Here is a 23,507-nt window from a genome sequence, read left to right as displayed (position 1 = left end):
AATAAACTTGAACCTGCTGAAGAACAGAGCCCATCTGGCCTGACGGGAGTTTAGCCTCTTGGATGACTGGATGTAAGCCAGGTTCTTGTGGTCTGTCCAGACTATGAAGGGTTGCTCTGCTCCGTCTAGCCAGTGCCTCCACTCCTCCAACGCCAACTTGACAGCAAGCAACTCCCGGTTACCCACGTCGTAGTTCTTCTCAGCAGGGGTCAATCTCCTGGAGAAAAAGGCCACAGGATGGAGCTTCTGGTCCGTGGGGGAACGTTGTGACAGGACAGCCCCCACCCCCGAATCAGAGGCGTCCACTTCCACAATAAACTGCAAACTAGTGTCTGGATGAATAAGAACAGGTGAGGTGGAGAACAGTTCCTTCAATGTACTCACGGCTGACTCGGCCTCAGGCGTCCACAGGAATGGCACCTTTGGGGAGGTGAGCTTGGTCAGGGGGGCAACCACTCGGCTGAAACCCCTGATGAAGCGGCGGCAGAAGTTGGCGAAGCCCAGGAAGCGTTGTAGCTGCTTCCGAGACGTGGGTGTGGGCCACTCCGCAACCGCTCTGATCTTGTCAGGGTCTGGTGACACTTGTCCCCGCTCGATAATAAAGCCCAAAAAGGGGACGGACTGCCGGTGGAACTCACATTTTTCTGCTTTCACATACAGTTTATTTTCCATGAGGCGTTGGAGAACCAGACGGACGTGGGAGACGTGTTCATCCTGTGACTTAGAGAATATTAGAATGTCATCCAAATAGACAAACACAAAACGGTGTAGAAAATCCCTCAACACATCGTTAACCATGGCCTGAAACACTGCTGGGGCGTTAGTGAGACCGAATGGCATGACTAGGTATTCAAAGTGTCCGAGAGGGGTATTGAACCCAGTTTTCCATTCGTCTCCCTGCCTGATCCTAACGAGGTGGTAAGCGTTACGCAGGTCGAGTTTGGTAAACACGGTGGCACCATGAAGGGGTTCAAATGCTGAGTTGATGAGAGGCAGGGGGTACGTATTTCTGACTGTGATGTTATTTAGTCCTCTGTAGTCAATGCAGGGGTGTAATGTTTTGTCCTTCTTCTCTACAAAAAAGAACCCAGCACCAACAGCGGAAGATGAGGGACGAATGATGCCAGAGGCTAGGGAGTCGCCTATGTAGGTTTCCATAGCTTCTCTCTCAGGACGGGACAGATTGAAAAGCCGACTGGACGGCAAAGGGGCTCCAGGCAGTAACTCAATAGCGCAATCGTATGGCCTATGAGGTGGTAGTGAAAGTGCTTTGGACTTACTGAATACCTCGGCCAGGTCCAGGTACTCTTCAGGGACTGAAGAGAGGTCTGGGGGTTTGACAGGGGAAGCAGGGGAACCTACCGAGGGCGGAATAGCCGACCCAAGGCAAGCAGAATGGCAGTGAGTGCTCCAACTGTGTATTTTGTGGTTTTGCCAGTCAATATGGGGGTTGTGAAGGCTAAGCCAAGGGAAACCGAGGATAAGAGGGGAGGCCGAGGAGGAGACTACTTTAAACTGGATGGTTTCTTTGTGATTGCCGGACAGCATGAGAGAAACGGGGACAGTTTGGTGGGTGATGTTGGCAAACTGATGGCCGTCTATAGCGGTTACTGTTATAGGCTTAGGCAGGGGCTTAACAGGGATCTCAGCCTGAGTGACCAGGTTAACGTCAAGGAAACTATCCTCAGCACCAGAGTCAATGAGAGCAGCTAATGGGAGAGACAGATTCCTGAACTGGACTGTAGCTGGGATAATTAGACGGGGTGCTGTGGGCATTGAGTCAGGTGTAGCACTCGCAAGTACGCCCACTTTTACCTGCGAGCTTTGTCTTTTGGGCGAACCGGACAGTTAACCAGGAAATGAGTGCGGTCCCCACAGTACATGCACTCACCAGCCCGCATGCGCCGTTCCTTTTCGGCAGGGGACAGACGAGCACGGCCCAGCTGCATGGGCTCGTCTAGTTCCGTGGAGGGATCCGCTGAGGTGTGTGGGCGGTGTCCGAGTGGTGGTGTTGCTCGGGTTGCAGAAAGCGAGGGGGCCCCGCCTGCGGTGTGGACCCGACCGCCCCTCTCCTGTCTCCTCTCCCGTAGCCTGTTGTCTATTCGTGTAGCAAGGGAAACGAGAACATGAAGGTTAGCAGGCTCATCACGAACAGCTAGTTCATCCTTAATCGTGTCACTTAAACCGTTAACAAACGCTCCCTGAAGAGCTTCGTCATTCCACTTGGAATCGGCTGCCAAGGTCCAAAAATCAATGGCGTATTCAGCCACGCTACCCGTGCCCTGTCGTAGCTTCAACAGTCTCTTTGTGGCGGTCCCGGCATGGTCCGGGTGATCAAACACAACTTTCAATTGAGAGGAAAAATCGTCAAACGACAGGCTGGCAATCTGCTGAGTAGAACAAGCCGCTTCTGCCCAAATCAAAGCTTTGCCCCTCAGTAACCCCAGAGCGTAATGTACCTTTGAGGATTCCGTGGAGAAAGACAGGGGCTTCTGTTGGAACACCAAGCGGCACTGAAGCAGGAAACCACGGCATTTGTTCAGGTCCCCGGTGAAAGGTTCGGGTGAGGTTGTAGGTGGTTCCCGAAGGGCAGGAGCGGAAGCCGAGCCTGGAGCCACTGTAGGAGGAACAGGCGGAGGAGAAGCAGAGGGAGGAAGAGTAGTGAGTGTTACCAGGTTAGCTACCTGAGAGGTGAGATGAGATACTTGATCCAACAACCGCTGGTTGTTATCCAATAGAGACCGGATGAGTTGGTCGTGTTGTCCCAATAACATTCCCTGTGAATGGAGGGCGCGTTGTACGCCATCACCCGTTGTTTCATGTGGCATCTCTGCTGAGTCCATGTTTGGCCAGTTCGTTCTGTTAGGCTGGGTGGGGGACTCAGGTGCAGAGACGGACACACGGACAAAGAGGGTGAATTAGGATGTTGTTTATTCAGCGTGTTTTGGCAGAGAGAAACAGTTCAGGGTGGAGTAGCTTCAGACCGGGGTAGGAGCTGAGTGGGGTGGAGAGCCAGTAGTACTGAGAGCTGGATGACGAGGATATCAGACAACAGATGAGCAGGTTGCGGCGTGGGAATGGCAGGCAGGCAGGCAGCAGGAACAGACGGGATCACAGGTGGTGTAGGAACGAACTGGCGCTGGAGAGGTGTCCAGCCCGGGTAGATAACTGCTGGTTGATTGGTGACAATGAGCTGCAGCTGGATGTAACTGAGCATGAGAGAGAATGGCCACGCCCCCTGACCTAGATCCTCTGACTGGGCTGCACAGCAGGGGGAGACACAGACAACACACACAGGGAAAAAAGGAAAAGGAAAACAAGCGGGGACAGGACCAACAGTGCCGGACCGTAACAAATATCTTATGTTTCACCGAGTCATGGCTGAACGAAGACATGAATAACATTCAGCTGGCGGGTTATACACTGTATCGGCAGGATAGAACAGCAGCCTCTGGTAAGATAAGGGGTGGCGGTCTATGTATATTTGTAAACAACAGCTGGTGCACGATATCTAAGGAAGTCTCTAAGGTTTTGCTCGCCTGAGGTAGAGTATCTCATGATAAGCTGTAGACCACACTATCTATCAAGAGAGTTTTCATCTATATTCTTCGTAGCTGTCTATTTACCACCACAAACCGATGCTGGCACTAAGACCGCACTCAATTTACTGTATACGGCCATAAGCAAACAGGAAAACGCTCATCCAGAGGCGGCGCTCCTAGTGGCCGGGGACTTTAATGCAGGGAAACTTAAATCAGTTTTACCTCATTTCTACAGGCATGTTAAATGTGCAACCAGAGGGAAAAAAACTCTAGACCACCTTTACTCCACACACAGAGACGCGTACAAAGCTCTCCCTCGCCCTCCATTTGACAAATCTGACCATAATTATATCCTCCTGATTCCTGTTTACAAGCAAAAACTAAAGCAGGAAGCACCAGTGACTCTGTCAATAAAAAAAAGTGGTCAGATGAAGCAGATGCTAAACTACAGGACTGTTTTGCTAGCACAGACTGGAATTAGTTCCGGGATTCTTCCGATGGCATTGAGGAGTACAACACATCAGTCACTGGCTTCATCAATAAGTGCATCGATGACGTCGTCCCCACAGTGACTGTACGTACATACCCCAACCAGAAGCCATGGATTACAGGCAACATCCGCACTGAGCTAAAGGGTAGAACTGCGACTTTCAAGGAGCGGGACTCTAACCCGGAAGCTTATAAGAAATCCCGCTATGCCCTCCGACGAACCATCAAACAGGCAAAGCGTCAATACAGGACTAAGATCTAATCGTACTACACCAGCTCCGACACTCGTCGGATGTGGCAGGGCTTGCAAACTATTACAGACTACAAAGGGAAGCCCAGCCGCGAGCTGCCCAGTGACACGAGCCTACCAGACGAGCTAAATTACTTCTATGCTCGCTTCGAGGCAAGTAAAACTGAAACATGCATGAGAGCATTAGCTGTTCCGGACGGCTGTGTGATCACGCTCTCCGTAGCGAATGTGAGTAAGACCTTTAAACAGGTCAACATTCACCAGGACGTGTACTCCGAGCATGCGCTGACCAACTGGCAAGTGTCTTCACTGACATTTTCAACCTCTCCCTGTCTGAGTCTGTAATACCAACATGTTTCAAGCAGACCACCATAGTCCCTGTGCCCAAGAACACTAAGGTAACCTGCCTAAATGACTACCGACCCGTAGCACTCACATCTGTAGCCACGCTGATCCTCAACATGGGGGCCCCTCAGGGGTGCGTGCTCAGTCCCCTCCTGTACTCCCTGTTCACACATGACTGCATGGCCAGGCACAACTCCAACACCATCATTAAGTTTGCCGATGACACAACAGTGGTAGGCCTGATCACCGACAACGACGAGACAGCCTATAGGGAGGAGGTCAGAGACCTGGTCGTGTGGTACCAGGACAACAACCTCTCCCTCAACGTGATCAAGACAAAGGAGATGATTGTGGACTACAGGAAAAAGAAGAGGACCGAGCACGCCCCCATTCTCATCGACAGGGCTGTAGTGGAGCAGGTTGAGAGCTTCAAGTTCCTTGGTGTCCACATCACCAACAAACTAACATGGTCCAAGCACACCAAGACAGTCGTGAAGAGGGCATGACAAAACCACACAGGAGACTGAAAAGATTTGGCATGGGTCCTCTGATCCTCAAAAGGTTCTACAGCTGCACCATCGAGATCATCCTGACTGGTTGCATCACTGCCTGGTATGGCAACTGCTCGGCCTCCGACCGTGTGTACGGCCCAGTACATCACTGGGGCCAAGTTTCCTGCCATCCAGGACCTCTATACCAAGTGGTGTCAGAGGAAGGCCTGTTTATTATCTATGCATAGTCACTTTAATTACTCTACCTACATGTACATATTACCTCAATTACCTCGACTAACCGGTGCCCCCGCACATTGACTCGGTACCGGTACCCCCTGTATATAGACTCGCTATTGTTATTTTTACTGCTGCTCTTTAATTATTTGTTACTTTTATTTTGTATTATTTTATATTGAATTTTTTTGTGTGATTTTTTTGGTATTCTTTCCTAAAACTGCATTGTTGGTTAAGGGCTTGTAAGTAAGCATTTCACTGTAAGGTTGTACACCTGTTGTATTCGGTGCATGTGACAAATACAATTTGATTTGATTTGATTTGGAATGACTCCCAAAATGCCAATGCAACTGCAATGTTGTGAACAAAAACTAAAAAAAGTCAATTTGCTGCAGTGAATAGAGAATCACATCATTCTGAAGAGACTTTAATGATAATCACTTATCGAGCAGCGGGGAGAGTGACAATCATGCGCCTGTGCTGAAAGAGCAGAGGCTGATTGAAAGTGGGTTGTCGTCTCTCCACAGAGCAGAGGCAGCAACGTCGTGCGAGGTGGCAGGGACATGGCTGAGTTAGTAGCCTAACCAGCAGTCAGGTCGGATACAGAGAATGTAGACTTGTGACTTTCGTGACACAAGGGCAACATGTGTGGATTGAATTGGTCATGCAATGTGCACTGTCAGTATGCAATGTTGTTGTAATGGTCCGGAGTCTGTAACGGGTAGAAATGTTTGGAGGTGCCGTTTTCTACATGCGTTATTACCGCAGATCCACTAACCGGGAAAGTTGTTCTGTTTGATTGGGGAACAAATATGCATCTGTTCCGGAGTTACAATTATCGAGTTTTCCCGGACCGTTATTCTGTGGAAACATCGAGCATTCGAGGCATCAGTTGGGTATGTTATTATTCTTGCCTAGAAATTATATTCTATATGTAGAATGACATTCCTACAGTAGTAAAAAGACAGTAACGTTAGGCTAGTAGGCTGATAATATTGTAGCCTAATAATGATAATCATCATCACTACTCATCATCATCATCATCATCATCTGCATTAACAACATCAATATTTTTTTGTCTTTGCCACGTGGTATTATTTAGCTTTGAGACGGTCTGATGATGATGACGATAATGCATGATGGTGATGATAATGATGATGAAAGATGATAATGATAATGAATGATGATGATGAATGATAATGATGATGGTGAGTGCTCATGAGTCATAATATCATTCTCCATAAAAACAACTTCTGTCTTATGAAAGTATGACTATGACTGAAAATATGTTCATAATATTCCAACCCATGGCAACAATGTTTTCACAGTAAACTATAGGCCTTCAATAAATAATATAGCCTATTATGTGGATATGTTTTGAGAGTGAAACTCACGGTATAGGTAGTAATGCTGCGCCACAGTAGCCTACTTGATGAAAAGAAGGTGGTGGGAAGTAGAGCAATCTCTACAGAAAGTCTGACTGTGGCTGCACGCATAGCATAGTCATGCACTGTCTCACTGCCTTTCTCACACAATGCACACTTCACTGACCATCCCAGTTACTATAAACATTACAAGAGGAGGGAAGAGGGATCACACTTCAAAACACTGCAGCACTTCTTCAGCATAAGAGCTTATATGATTGTAGCTGATTGTGTGTGATTGTGCTATTGGTGTCTGTGTGAGACGTGTGGGTGGGTGGTGTGCACTGCAGGAGCGTAGAGTGAGGGGCTCTGGAGTAAGAGTCAGACACTATGTTGGTGGAAGAAGAAGGAGGAAGAAGGCTCACCACATCCACTGTGTATGTGTCCCCAAAACAAAAGCAGTGTCTTGCGTTGTATGTAAGCATGTGGAGAATGGTTAGACTGAGCAGAGGACTTCTCTATTGTCTTGAGTATGGAGAGGAAGGTAGCAAAGACCCAGCCAAAGTTTGATTAAACTCTGGTTATTAATAGTGCATTGTTTATTGTTCACCTCAGTCCCCCAACTCAGTTTACAGGGGATACAAGAATGTGTATTTTCCCTCAGACACAGGAAGATTCAGAATAGGGCTCCTCAAGGAGGATCTAAATTTGACTTTGACTTTGTTATTGAATAGGTCAGGAAGATGATACTAATCTAGAGTTATTAATCTAAAGACTGTATGGTTAGCTGAATCAGTGATGACCTTAATGTACTTCGAAAAGTCATAATTCATGAAAAATAAGTTATTCGATTTAAAATGAACAAGGTGCGTTTTGTTAAAAAGTCACAAATACATACACTGTATGTTTGGCAACATCGATGGAGTAGACTAGACACAACACTTTTCCAGGTGCTATTGGGACTTCTATGGAGATATTACTTATTATTACTTCACAAGTAAGAATGAGTGAATAATAGTTTATGAACGGCTATAGATATCATCTTGTAAAGTGAGTTTTTGTGTTTATTTGTTCGATTATTTTGATGTTGTTTGTCTTTAAGTAGCCTATAGTTGATTAATTACATAGGACACCCTATGGCAATGATCTTGTCTTAATCTAGTCCATGTGCTTAATGTTCTTAAAGCCACAGTGCACTAGTGCCTGGCTGGAGGTTCAACTACAACTACAACCCTCTAATAGATAAATAGAGCAATGCTTTCAAACGCCTGAGATTATTCATTGCAATTGCTGTGGGAAGTTGCTATTGAGGAGGTCTACTAAAAGCTAAACATACAATTCCCTGTTTTTCATTTGATATCTTAGTAAAATACACTTATTACATAGATAATACAGTAAGATATGGAAATATAAAATGATAGGCTTAGAATGGAGATTGAGTTCAGTTGGCTTTATTAGGACCAGAGTACACAGCTGATTCAAATAACCAACTCATCATCAAGCTTTGATTATTTGAATCAGCTGTGTAGTGCTAGGGCAAAAAACGAAACGTGCACCCAGGGGGGGCTCCAGGACCGAGTTTGGGAAACCCTGCCTTAGATCAGGGATTATCAACTAGATTCAGCCGCGGGACACATTTTTCTTGAGGTGGTCAGGGGGCCGGAACATAATTTCAAATATTTACAAACAGATATTTGACTAAAACATAATCATTTCAAACCTTGCTTACATTTGTAAATGAGCACATATTATGTGTGGGAATGCTTTAGAACAGATTTCCAAAATTAAAATCACTTGGAGCTGATTTGCTGGTGTGTTTACAATAAATAAATACATTTTGCTCAGAAAACTTTGGGGGGGCAAATAAAATCACCGGCGGGCCAAATTCACTAACATTAGACCCAATTAAACTGGTTTCACACTGGGCGCCAGCTAACACTAGTTAATTGAGACACGTGTAATACGTGTGGTAAGATACCACCAGTAGTAGCATTTGAAGACAGAGAGTGTTGTTTTTCTATAATTAGCAGATGTTAATAAGGACCTGTCTGTACCCCAATGGCCCTGCTTATTGCATACTACAGCTGGCATGGTGGTGGTGACTCCTGGAGATAGAGCAGGACAGCAGGTCCCCATAATAAGAGGTACATAGCAAGAAGGGCACTTCTCGATAAGAGGGACATAGCATCTGGTATTTTCCACTGCATGCCCCATACTGCTGCCTACCCAGGACTTGAGTTTTGTCTAAGATGCGAGTGAAGGAAAATAATCAAATTATTTTACAGGTGTGTCTGTGTGATGCTAGATTAACCAAGAAGTGATGCCTCTACAAGCATGGTTTTGCTGCTCTGACAGTGCATACAAGATAGAACATATGAGAGAGACTTACAGTAAGTCTATTTTATAGGAGTTGGTTAACAATGGAGGAGGGCAATGTTTAGTCCCTCTGGTTGGGAGCATGTGACAGGGTTGGCTGTAAGACAGACCAGCACAGTTTACTCTGTCAACAGAAAGGAAGGGTGGAGAGGTCTCCACGCTAGGAGCCATTGTACACCTGACTTAAGAGAAGAAAAACAATCCAGTAAAATAATAAGAAAAGAAAATAGAACAAGATTGAAGTAAAGGGGATGGAAGAAGAATACTTTATCATCCATATTCTTTATAGATCACATAAATGTGTCTGTTGAAGCAGACAGCTGTTTACCCGCTATAACCTTCTTGTCCATCTCTATCTTTCCCAGTCCAGATAGTGTTCTGACCGCAATAATGGAGCTGAGGGAAAAAACTATATGTTCAAACAATTTTCTTCTCGCTGCATTTGATACCCAAGCACAGCACCAGGACATCAATAACGCTCCCACACAAAGAGAAGAGATGACAATACCTTGTCATGTTTCATATTTCTATTATTCTCATTTATTAAACTGGCACAGTGAAAATATAGGACCTGTATCTTTTGTCGTCTGTCTTTTCTTCTGAGTGGCCCTCAAGGCAAGGCACTAAGCACTCACCAGTTAACAAGACCTGGAAAGACACAGGAGAGAGTGGCCTGAACAAAGGCCATTGTTAAGTGACTGTGTACTCCTCTGACACCTCAGCTAGCAGAGTCCATCTATATCATGTAATTTAGCAGCTGGCTTGGGAACACATGTAGGGAGGCTGTAAGTGGATCATAAAAGAAGAGTTATAAAACAACAAAAGAGGAAGTGGGAATTAGGCTACAGGATGGTGTTGATTACATCAGGTGATCTGAGCTGATCTTGTGTAAATTATCCCGGTGTACATACACATAGATTGCATTTGATTACTGCTACAGTGCTATTTGGGTTGTTAATCAGATTCATCCTACCGTTCTTGATTTCTTGTCTTTTCCACCTGCTATAACACCCACTAAACTGTGTTCGCGACCAATACACTTTGATTTGATTTGAGAGGAGGATTTACCCATATGTAATTTGGTTTAAACCAGATCCATATATTGCCTTAACCAGTTGACATACAGAAAAACCTCCCTGAAAACAAACAATGTACACAAAAGTATGTATCTCATTAAACATTAGAATATTCCAGATTCAATCTACCTTTCTGGTCCCACCCAGTGGTTTCTGAGAACAACCAGTTTAGCCAGTTCTGTTGGAATGCCTATGAGAGGAAGCCATAATATATCATAGGCCTTATTTTTCAGCAATGCCTTGATATTATAGGCCTTCTGAACAGGATGTGAACCTATGATGGAATAGTACATGTGTCTTTCTTTCTTTCCCATAGACCCCCCTGCCAGAGGCTCTTGACACACAGGACACCATGAAACAGGTACATAGTATGCCAGTCCAGGGACAGTGAGAGCAACACAGAGAGAGAGAGAGAGAGAGCATTTACATTTTAGCAGACGCTCTTATCCAGATTGGCTTACAGGAGCAATTAGGGTTAAGTGCCTTGCTCAAGGACACATCGACAGATTTTTCACCTAATTGGCTCTGGGATTCAAACCAGCAACCTTTCAGTTACTGGTCCAACACTCTTAACCACTAGGCTACCTGCCACCCACAATACACTCTTAGAAAGAAAGGTGCTATTTAGAACCTAAAATGGTTATTCGGCTGTCCCATAGGAGAACCCTTTGAATAACCGTTTTTTGGTTCCAGGCAGAATCCTTTTGGTTCCACAGAGGGTTCTACATGGAACCCAAAATAGTTCTACCTGGAAACAAAAATGGTTCTACCTGGAACCAAAAAGGGTTCTCTTATGGGGACAGCCGAAGAACCCTTTTGGAACCCTTTTTGGAGCGTATGTACATCACATCCCTACAGCTAGCCTTAGTCCTAACTCAATCTGCTCTGGCTTCTGATGAATCTTCTGATGAATCACAATCTTCCTGGGAAGAGAAACAACCAGGTCACTGAGTAGGAATATTATTCATGTCAGCCATTTTGACCTCACCTTAAATAATCTGTTACCCCATAGAAACACCATAGATTAGAAGCATAGTGAAAATGGAGAATGGAAGTACAGTAAATATTGAATTTACTGTAGTTGAACACTTGAAGCTATAGGTCTTTAGGGTTAAACATTTACTATGTTGTGTCATATTGCATATTATGTCCCACATTACTGTGTCATGTCGTAAGATCTCCAACATACAGTAAGATCTCCAACATACAGTAAGATCTCCAACATACAGTAAGATCTCCAACATACAGTAAGATCTCCAACATACAGTAAGATCTCCAACATACACTCTAAAAGTTAGGGTTCCAACAAGGGTTCTTCTAAGATCCTAAATGTTCCTTGAAGAACCTTATGGTTCTTGGCTCTGAAAAATGCACCCAAAAGGTTCTTCCAAGAACCCCAAAGGAGGTGGGGTTCATCAATGAACCTCCTTAGTTGGTGGGGGTTCTCGCAGGAACCTAACTGCCCAACTGAAACATTTGGATTTGAATTTGAGATGACAGCAGGTGCAGGCACTTAACTGAAAAATGGAAAGATCACCTCAATCTAAGGTAAGGTTTCTCCCTTGTATGATCTAAATTGATATTGTTTTATGATGATACCATCTATCTTTTCATATTTGTACAAAAGGCAGTGTTTTCTTTCTCCCTTTTAAAATTATTTCTAAAACAGAAAATGGACACAATTCAATGGATATCAATCAACAAAGAGGTAAGAATATGTTAAAGGCTATAGCTACATTGGGTGCAGATGACTGAACTGATCACTTTTGTGTGTATCTGAGTCTGCAGGTATACTGACCAGGAGGCACACAAAGGTATGTACAATTGGTATTGGTATGTTGTGCAGATCACATGTATTATCTACAGTTAATTTTGGTTTCTCTAATACCTTATACCTTATAGGACTCAGTCACAGCAGCCTCCCTTACCTCTTCAATGAAAATCCCAGAGGCCTCTACATTATGGACAAGGTATTTGTATAAAAACCATTATCAAAAGTGAACAGTTTTTTTTTTCATTCACATTTACCACAAAAACCAAGGTATGAATACTGCCATGTGCATGTTTCTTTTAAATCCTCTGTATGATTACAATTTTTGGGATTTGCACACTTCACCCTCCCTACATCTCTGATTAATATAACAGGAAACCTGTTCGATCACCATGCACTGCAAAATCATTCTGGCTATGGATACGGAGAACATCAACACATTAACATCAACACGACAGAGGATATACAGTTTACATACACCTTAGCCAAATACATTTAAACTCAGTTTTTCACAATTCCTGACATTTAATCCTATAAAAAATTCCCTGTCTTAGGTCAGTTAGGATCAACACTTTATTTTAAGAATGTGAAATGTCAGAATAATTTCTGCTTTTATTTCATTCATCACGTTCCCTGTGGGTCAGAAGTTTACATACACTCAATTAGTATTTGGTAGCATTGCCTTTAAATTGTTTAACTTGGGTCAAACGTTATGGGTAGCCTTCCACAAGCTTCCCACAATAAGTTGGGTGAATTTTGGCCCATTCCTCCTGACAGAGCTGGTGTAACTGAGTCAGGATTGTAGGCCTCCTTGCTCGCACATGCTTTTTCAGTTCTGCCCACAAATGTTCTATAGGATTGAGGTCAGGGCTTTGTGATGGCCACTCCAATACCTTGACTTTGTTGTCCTTAAGCCATTTTGCCACAACTTTGGAAGTATGCTTGGGGTCATTGTCCATTTGGAAAACCCTTTTGCGACCAAGCTTTAACTTCCTGACTGATGTCTTGAGATGTTGCTTCAATATATCCACATAATTTTCCTTCCTCATGATGCCATCTATTTTGTGAAGTGCACCAGTCTCTCCTGCAGCAAAGCACCCCCACAGCATGATGCTGCCACCCCCGTGCTTCACGGTTGGGATGGTGTTCTTCTGCTTGAAAGTAACCCCCCTTTTCCTCCAAACATAACGATGGTTATTATGGCCAAACAGTTATATTTTTGTTTCATCAGACCAGAGGACATTTCTCCAAAAAGTACGATCTTTGTCCACATGTGCAGTTGCAAACCGTAGTCTGGCTTTTTTATGGCTGTTTTGGAGCAGTGGCTTCTTCCTTGCTGAGCGGCCTTTTAGGTTATGTCGATATAGGACTCGTTTTACTGTGGATATAGATACTTTTGTACCTGTTTCTTCCAGCATCTTCACAAGGTCCTTTGCTGTTGTTCTGGGATTGATTTGCACTTTTCGCACCAAAGTACGTTCATCTCTAGGAGACAGAACGCTTCTCCTTCCTGAGCGGTATGACGGCTGCGTGGTCTCATGGGGTATATACTTGCGTACTATTGTTTGTACAGATGAACGTGGTACCTTCTGGCATTTGGAAATTTCTCCCAATGATGAACCAGACTTGTGGAGGTCTACAATTTGTTTTCTGAGGTCTTGGCTGATTTCTTTTGATTTTCCCATGATGTCAATCAAAGAGGCACTGAGTTTGAAGGTAGACCTTGAAATACATCCACAGGTACACCTCCAATTGACTCAAATTATGTCAATTAGCCTATCAGAAGCTTCTAAAGCGATGACAACATTTCCTGGAATATTCCAAGCTGTTTAAAGGTACAGTCAACTTAGTGTATGTAAACTTCTGACCCACTGGAATTGTGATACAGTGAATTATAAGTGAAATAATCTGTCTGTAAACAATTGTTGGAAAGATTACTTGTCTCATGCACAAAGTAGATGTCCTAACCGACTTGCCAAAACTATAGTTTGTTAACAAGAAATTTGTGGAGTGGTTGAAAAACAAGTTTTAATGACTCCAACCTAAGTCTATGTACATTTACGACTTCAACTGTACCCACTCGACTCTGCTTTGCCACTAAAATCATAATAAACACTGACAACTAAAATATTGTGTTATTGTTGTTATTGTTATGCGTATTATTATTAATAAAAGGGGAGGGGGAGTTCAAAAATGTGCCCAAAAAGGTTCTTCAAAAGGTTCTTCGAGTATCCATTAAAAGGGGTTCTTTGAAGAACCATTTTAAAGAGTTCCTCAAAGAACTTATAGAGGTTCCCCCACAGTTTCAATTTTAAGAACCCCTAAAGGATACTCCAGGAACCTTTTCTTTTTAGTGTACAGTAAGATCTCCAATATACATTAAGATTTCCAACATACAGTAAGATCTCCAAGATACAGTAAGATCTCCAACATACAGTAAGATCTCCAACATACAGTTTGCCTCAAAATGATGATACAAAAACACACATGACATCAGGCACTACTAGATAGGGGTCTACCTGTGCCCGAGCTCCAGTCCCTTTGCCCTCTCATTCGCCAAGTGCCCTTTTGGGTGGTGGTAAATATATATATTTATATTTTTGTATACAGTTCCTGTCATTGTTGTTCTAAACCCACTGCCCCCAAATTGTACGTGTTGATGTTCTCCGTATCCATAGCCAGAATGATTTTGTAGTGTATAGTGATCGAACAGGTTTCCTGTTATATTCATCAGAGGTGTAGGGAGGGTGAAGTCTGTGAATCCAAAATTTTTTAATTATACAGATGTTTAACAAAACATACACACAACAGTATTCATACCTTGGTTTCTGTGGTAAATGTGAATGTGAAAAAAACTGTTTTGATAATGGTTTTCATACACATACCTTGTCCATAATGTAGAAGCCTATGGGATTTCATTGAAGAGGTAAGGGAGGAGGATGGTACATGTGATCTGCATAACATACCAATACCAATTGACATACCTTTGTATGCCTCCTCGTCTGTATACCTGCAGACACAGACACAAAAGTGAGCAGTTCATTCATCTACACCCAATACAGCTAGCCTTCAACATATTCTTATAGCATACATATTCTTACCTATTTGTTGATTGATATCCATTGAAATATGTCCATTTTCTGTTTTAGAAAGATTTGCACAAATATGAAAAGATAGATGGTATAAAACAATATCAATTTAGATCATACAAGGGACAAACCTTACCTTCAATTGAGGAGATCTTAAAACATTTAGTTAAGTGCCTGCACCTGCTGTCCTTTCAAATCAAAATGTTTCAGTTGGGCAGTAAGGTTCCTGCAAGAACCCCCACCAACTAAGGAGGTTCCTCGATGAACCCCACCTCCTATGGGGTTCTTGGAAGAACCGTTTGGGGGCTCATTTCAGTGCCAAGAACCCTAAGGTTCTTCAAAGAACTTTAAGGATCTTAGGAGAACCCTTGTTGAACCACTCATTTTTAGAGTGTACGGATATTGGGGTCACCGGTCCGTCGCGTGTGTGTAGCAAGCTACCTACTTTAAATGTCAACAGTACTGCCACAGCAGCAAAACATTTGATTAACAGTTGATAACACTTCATAATTTACATCATCAACAATATTCAGTCTGGTTGACTGATAGCCTACGCACAGCAGCACTTCATCATTTATTTCTTTGTAGAATCATAGTCGCGGGAAGGGTGCTGGAGGTGCTGCTATACATTTTTTATACATTTGCCAAAGTTATAGAATTACTGCTGTCTGTTCAGAAAGAAATTAAATCATTCAGAATAGCCTACTACACCATGAGTAGGCCTATAATTTAGCCACAACCTAGCTGTGGATTTTCTGTTGCCAAATAACAAGGTATAGCCTACAGTCAGGAAAGCACATCAAATCTGTGAGTGAACAGCATGCAGACAAAACAGGCCTTTTGCAATTTTTTTTATACAATCGCAGGAAAACACAGGTTGGAAAGCAAATGGCTCCTGCTGAAAAAAGAAGACTTATCTGTCTGCTGTATGCTACCAAAATATTTTAGAAACTTCCAAATACTGTAAATCATCAATTAAACACAGTCTCAAATAGCCGCCTGTCACTTTTAATAGCCGGGCAATGGCACACATTTCAGCAAATAAACACCTGCTTCAAATAAATGCCAGGTCTATATGCATTGTTTACGAGGTTACCATGAATTACCATGGATTGTTTAGGAGGTTTAATGTTTGATTTGCTACATTAAATAATTAAGTAATGGCTTGAAGAAATTATGGCAATTATCCGTTTTTATCCAAGTAAGAAACTGCTAGCCATTGGCTGCTAACAGCTGAGAACCGCTAGTTAACTGGCAAGCACAAAAACAGTCAACAACTTCGGGAGTACAGACCCCCAGAAATCGTTTGATCGCCCTCCACAGGTGAAAGTAAGAACTGCCGAAAGTACACAGTCAAAGAGGAGAAGAATATATATTTTTTACATATAGGCATACATTAAACAATTAATTATCCAAATGAGCAAAAGCTGTGTGCATTAAGGAAATAGATGCCTGGCTCAAATAGAAGCCTGTCTCTAATAAGCACCTGTTGTGTCCAGTGATTTAAGCAAATAAACGTCCTGGCTATTAATTGAAGTTTTATGTTAGGCCTATTGAGCGAACATTGTTTTACAAAGTAAAACAGGGGACAGGTAGGCTTTTGGCACGAGTGCATCGGATATCGCCTGCGAGTGAGCTGCGCATCATTGGGTGAGTCAGTGAAACTGGAAAGCTTTTTTAGGACTATCATTTCCTCCTCATATTGTACAATGTGTGTGTCTCCACACACCTAGGCCTAGGCTATTGATGGATTCAAAACAAGGTTGTTTTATTGATCTCAGATTCTCAGTTTGTCAGTGTCAAAGTAGCCTGTCATTTCGATCGTTTGTGGGGTTTTAAAATAGATTCTGCCAAAGTCTCCAGGCATGTAAAATGACATAGAATTGCATGAAATGCATTTATAAAAGGCAAAGAAAAGTCTGGACCCTAGGCTACTACAAATGGTCCCCATGTTTGCAACTTCTGTAAGCACTTCTACTCTACTGCTCTATGCCACTACGCAACTGCGATGATATGCATGCAACTCTCGATTATAAAGTTGTTGTTTTTTTTAAATCTCATGCGTTCTGGTTCCTCAGAGCTCCCCTGGTTACCCTCCTCTCGCGCTCACTTTTTGTTCCGGTACCTCCCGATTTACAAATTAAGCACTGAACACAGGTAATATCCACTCTAGCTAACCACCGTATACTAAAGTATCCGCACAAGCCACTAGCCAGCAAGCTAGACATATATCCTGATTTTTTTATATCATGAGTTAGAAGATTATGAATACTAGGATATATTATGAAGTTATTATTTGTATTTGTATTTATTAAGGAGCCCCATTAGTTGCTGACAAGGCAGCAGCTACTCATCCTTGGGTCCAGCAGCATTAGGGCAGTTACAGTGACTTCGGAAAGTATTCAGACCCCTTGACTTTTTCCACATTTTGTTAGGTTACAGCCTTATTCTAAAATCGATTAAATACATGTTTTCCCTCATCAATCTACACACAATACCCCATAATGCAAAGCAAAAACAGGTTGTTTGAAATGTTTGCTAATTTATTAAAAATTAAAAACAGAAATACCTTATTTACATAAGTATTCAGACCCTTTGCTATGAGACTTCCCCCCTGGGGAAGGGTACAAAAACATTTCTGCAGCATTAAAGGTCAACAAGAACACAGTGGCCTCCATCATTCTTAAATGGAAGAAGTTTGGAACCACCAAGACTCTTCCTAGAGCTGGCCGCCCGGCCAAACTGAGCAATCAGGGGAGAAGGGCCTTGGTCAGGGAGGTGACCAAGAACCCGATGGTCACTCTGACAGAGCTCTAGAGTTCCTCTGTGGAGATGGGAGAACCTTCCAGAAGGACAACCATCTCTGCAGCACTCCACCAATCAGGCCTTTATGGTAGAGTGGCCAGACAGAAGCCACTCTTCAATAAAAGGCACACGACAGCCCGCTTGGAGTTTGCCAAAAGGCACCTAAAGACTCTCAGACAATGAGAAACAAGATTCTTTGGTCTGATGAAACCAAGATTGAACTCTTTGGCCTGAATGCCAAGCGTCACGTCTGGAGGAAACCTGGCACCATCCCTACGGTGAAGCATGATGGTGGCAGCATCATGCTCTTGGGATGTTTTTCAGCGGCAGGGACTGGGAGAGTAGTCAGGATCGAGGAAAAGATGAATGGAGCAAAGTACAGAGAGATCCTTGATGAAAACCTGCTCCAGAGCGCTCAGGACTTTAGACTGGGGCGAAGGTTCACCTTCCAACAAGACAATCACCCTAAGCACACAGCCAAGACAATGCAGGAGTGGCTTCGGGACAAGTCTCTGAATGTCCTTGAGTTACCCAGCCAGAGCCCGGACTTAAACCTGATCGAACATCTCTGGAGAGACCTGAAAATAGCTGTGCAGCAATGCCCCCCATCCAACCTGACAGAGCTTGAGAGGATCTGCAGAGAAGAATGGGAGAAACTCCCCAAATACAGGTGTGCCAAGCTTGTAGCGTCATACCCAAGAAGACTGTAATTGCTGCTAAAGGTGCTTCAACAAAGTACTGAGTAAAGGGTCTGAATACTTATGTGAATGTGATATTTCAGTTTGGTATTTTTTATAAATTAGCTATAAAATGTTTTTTTTTTAAACGGGTTTTGCTTTGTCATTATGGAGTATTGTGTGTAGATTGATGAGGGAAAAAATCAATTTGATCAATTTTAGAATAAGGCTGTAACGTAACAAAATGTAGAAAAGGTCAAGGGGTCTGAATACTTTCCGAAGGCACAGTTTAAAATCTTACATGACATTACATTTCATAACACTTTACCCAATACATTTAGTGTGTTTAAGATCATTGAAGATAAATCGCAATCAGTAAAAAAATTATCAAGCTAGTTAACTAGCAGATTTACATCAATCAACATCAATGATCAGCTGATAGCCTATCCTCTTTTCCCGATGTCAAAAATATGCCTTTTTTTATTTTGAGCACCTGCCCCCTGAAAGGTCTGTGCACGGCCCTACATGACATTCTACAACGATGTTTGTCATCTCAATTATATGTCAACCACAACGTGATGACAACAGACATGGCCCTGCCTTCAGGCTGTATTCGCAACTACCTTTTTCTCCTGGGCAGTGTTATGTGGCATTGTGTCATCCTCTGTAACTGCTGAGCCTGTTACTTTTGTGTTCCTAATATCTTCCATCACTGCTTGAGCAGTGGAGTCTACAGAAACACATTCCAAGTCAGGAGAGCACTGCACCTAATATCTATTAATGATCGAGATGGGGATTGATGTCTGGTGGTGGTTTGGGGTTTGGTGCTAGGTATATTCACATACAGGACACACAGTTAAACAACTTCTTATCAATGCCGTCATATCTTTTGCAAGCACTGGTCATAAGAGCTTTTGACCTAAATTGGCACTTCCAGTTTGAAAATATATATATATACAGTATAGAAATCCAGTGCTGTAGCAAAGGTATTTCTTAAGTGGGGCAGGAAGTATGCTGGTGGGAAACTATAACTCCTCAGAAAGTCTGCCGTGGTCTTGTCTTCAGCTCCTCTCTCTGCCCACCTGTGTGGTGCTACAGCCCTCTCTCCAGATACAGTCATGTTCCAGAGAGAACCTCAAGATAACACAACGCAGCCCACGAAGGTCACAGCACAGAGGGAGACTGTAGACTCACCCACAGAGGAAACTTTGATACAGTTGTGGAAACTTTACAGTGTTTAACACAGACAAGAGGAATAGTTCAGTAAACCCACACACCACACTCAGTGATTCATAGCAAAAGTATAATTTATTTGGTTAGGGGCCCCCCAGATAGCATATCAAAACATCATAAGCAATGGCAAAATGTGTAGAATTGCAGGAAATGATCTTTAAAACTGCAACATTTTCTCTGAGCCACATGACAGAATGTGTAGAATAGCATTATAAAACTGCAAATGTTTTCAAAATCAGTGAGTGCCCACCCACTCGGCTGCCTACGTAGGTACTGTGCTGAGTGCTCCGCTGCCACTCCCCCTTCTTGTCTTTGCCTGGTCACGGGTGTAGACTACAAACTTTGTGTTGTATACAACACTGTTCGAACTATTGCATCCCATGCCTCAGTAAGCATAAGCGCGATTTAATGTTATTTTCTTCAGGAGGGGAGTAGGCTACAGTACATGCCACAAAATACATTATAGACATGTTTGTACAAACGTTGTCAGTATTGCAAACATAAGCACAACACAAAACTTCGTATCAGTAGCCACAGCCTACAGATATATATTTTTAATGAAATATCTAACAAGTAATATCTAACAATTTCACAATATATACCCTATACACACAAATCTAGTAAGGAATGGAATTTAAGACTATATACATATATGGACAAGCAATGACAGAAGTTCACAGAAAGGGACTGCCGGGTGCTTAAGCGTGTAGCGCATAAAACACATCTGTCCTCGGTTGCAACACTCACTACTGAGTTCCAAACTGCCTCTGGAAGCAATGTCAGCACAAGATCTAAGATCACCATGCGCAATGCCAAGCGTCGGCTGGAGTGGTGTAAAGCTTGCTGCCATTGGACTCCGGAGCAGTGGAAACGCGTTCTCTGGAGTGATGAATTACGCTTCAGTCCGACGGTCAAATCTGTGTTTGACAGATGCCAGGAGAACGCTTCCTGCCCGAATGCATAGTGCCAACTGTAAAGTTTGGTGGAGGAGGAATAATGGTCTGGGGCTGTTTTTCATGATTCGGGATAGGGCTCTTTGCTACAGTGAAGGGAAATATTAACGCTACAGTATACAATCACATTCTAGACGTTTCTGTGCTTCCAACTTTGTGGCAACAGTTTTAAACAGCAACTCTCACTGATTAAAACAGCAACTCTCACTGAGCCGAAGAAGGAAGTTACCAAACAGTGATTGTTTTTTTTTGTGGGCGTTACCACAGACCACATTAGCTATTGTCAGAGACAACCAGCCAGAGACATCCAACCCATAAACCGTTTTAACTGGCCCAGATGTTCAGGGTAAAGCCATTTTGTGATGCTACACCATTCAAACACAGACATAGCCATCAAAGGTAGACTTTACTTGGTCTCCATAAGAAAGTGTGTTATTAATGTTAATCTAAAGCACATAGTCAACCTGTTCCGGAGCTGAAACGTCAAAGAAAGCAGTGAGAGAGAGGGCCACTTCTACAGTACGTACAGTACGTCATTCACTGGCACACCTGTGGGAAAAGTGTTTACTCTGTAACCTGACACATACAGTCGGAAACAATCAAGTGAAGAACTAGACATACAGTATCACTGACACACTGCCTTTCTTTTTATTGTCTATGATCAAGGTTAGGAGGTGACATGCTGTACCCAGGATGTACTGTAGGAAAGGTTATGTTTTGGTCTGTTTTATTAATTGTTATAAAAAAAATGACTTTTATTTAACTAGGTAAGTCATGAATTAATAACAATGCATTTAAGATAGCAAACTGAACACAGCCACAGTAGAAATGGCAGCCTGGCTGCAATGATGATAGGGGATTTATGCATTTGGAGATTATTGTGTCAGAGGTCAGAGGTAACGTGCCTAAGAACATGGTGGTAGCTAGTGGTTCCACGGGGACAGTCAGGGCACATGGGAATAGTGGTGACCTCCAGCTAGCACGGCCAGTAGAGCCAGTCTGCATGCCTGGGAACGGGGACACAGCAGACGTCAGTGGAGAGGATGAGAGGTTCAGAATGATGCGTACAGTCTGTGGACACTAGGTGTTTGAATAAAACAGCCAGTGAGAAAACGGTGGATGAAGGGGGAAGAGAAGGGAGGGTTGGGGACCCCTCAGTTAACTTCTCACACAGCAGGTGTGTCTCTATGAACTTCCTTTCCTTTGTCCATGGTTCTGAAAACACTTTATTTGAAACGTTGCTGAGGTCTTTAATACTTGAGTCTGGCTGTATGAGAACCCCAGGTTCTGTCAGGTTATGTTGTCATCGCAGAGGCCTGGGTTGGCAGATCAGTCACGGGTCAAGAGCCAATAATTTCATCCTGAGTGGCTTGGAGCCATAGCCATTGGCCGGGGCAGGCTAGGGAGAGGAGAGAGAGGGGAGAGGGCCTCACACAGGGAGACTGGAACACCACAACACCAAGCCAAGTGGAGAGAAAAGCCATAGGAAATGGTCTTCGTTGAGTTCAATCTGAATCTCAAGACCACCACCTTGGACAAACAGCGCCCTGAAAGCAGCCCAAGAACAAACAAGCAACTGTGTGAGTCACTCATGTAATCACAAGACTAGTCTAGGAGCAAGAAAATACAGAGTGGGAGGGAGTGAAAAGAAGAAAGGGAGAAGAAAGTGAAAGAGGGAGTTCTAGTTCATTAATACATCCAGTAAATATTGTTATGTGGTAGTTTGTAATATTGGTTTTGTCAAGGACAGAGACAGCATAGCAACAGACACAGTGTGTTGTGAGTTACCTAAGCTTTGGTCTGCATCAGTGATAGTTTTACACTCAATGTTTTTCCACATTCTGTTTTGGTGGTAGAGCAGGACAGAGACAGAGACAGAGACAGAGACAGAGACAGAGACAGAGGGTTCTGTTTGGGTGGTAGACCAGGACAGAGACAGAGGGTTCTGTTTGGGTGGTAGAGCAGGACAGAGACAGAGGGTTCTGTTTGGGTGGTAGAGCAGAACAGAGACAGAGGGTTCTGTTTGGGTGGTAGACCAGGACAGAGACAGAGACAGAGACAGAGGGTTCTGTTTGGGTGGTAGAGCAGAACAGAGACAGAGGGTTCTGTTTGGGTGGTAGAGCAGGACAGAGACAGAGGGTTCTGTTTGGGTGGTAGAGCAGAACAGAGACAGAGGGTTCTGTTTGGGTGGTAGAGCAGAACAGAGACAGAGGGTTCTGTTTGGGTGGTAGAGCAGAACAGAGACAGAGGGTTCTGTTTGGGTGGTAGAGCAGAACAGAGACAGAGACAGAGACAGGGACAGAGAGGAGGGGGGGAGAAAATGAGAGGGGTCTTTACTCTTTAATCGAAATGATAGTGAGAAAGTGGAAGGAAAGTGAAAGCTGTCAGAAAGGAAAAGTTGTCACCATAGCCAAGTGACATCCACCCCTTCTCTCTTATATGGAGGAAATGTAGTTGTGTGCTTGCCTCCCACACACACAATTAGGGCCCCCACAAAGAAAAACTCCACTCACACTAGTGACGTATGTGACATCACACATGGTCTACTTTCTATAATGCTCCTGTCAGAAGATATGTTTTCTGGCACTTGCTTTTCACGTTTCATTCTAACTCCTGCCTGCATGCTAAGTCTACACAGTAGGTCACTGTTGTCACTTATTCTATTAAGAAACAAGACCTTCTGTGATATTTCACATTTCCGCTTTATTCCTAGAATCTTTTATCTTAACACATCATATAAAGGTATGTTGGTTGTGTGTCTATGATAAGCATAGGAAGAGACCCATCGTCCAATTATCTTTTGATTTGT

At 43.4% G+C, this 23,507-nt stretch overlaps 1 protein-coding gene across 1 annotated transcript in view; it reads left to right on the top strand.

Moving 5' to 3' along the window:
• Window positions 1-23,507, top strand: part of LOC311147854 (rap guanine nucleotide exchange factor 3-like) — a gene marked incomplete at its 5' end in the record, with an annotated part of 57,787 nt that overhangs the window by 10,378 nt on the left and 23,902 nt on the right. Inside the window, one exon of the mRNA XM_084184668.1 lies at window positions 10,487-10,531. Coding sequence (XP_084040794.1) covers window positions 10,487-10,531 — 45 coding nt within the window. The remainder of the gene's footprint in view (window positions 1-10,486; window positions 10,532-23,507) is intronic.

This window comes from Coregonus lavaretus (assembly GCF_964263955.1).
Source record: "Coregonus lavaretus genome assembly, chromosome: 20".
NCBI classification, from domain to species: domain Eukaryota; kingdom Metazoa; phylum Chordata; class Actinopteri; order Salmoniformes; family Salmonidae; genus Coregonus; species Coregonus lavaretus.
The sequence above is the reverse complement of the archived record's forward strand: the minus strand, read 5'-3'. Positions and strand labels throughout refer to the sequence as shown.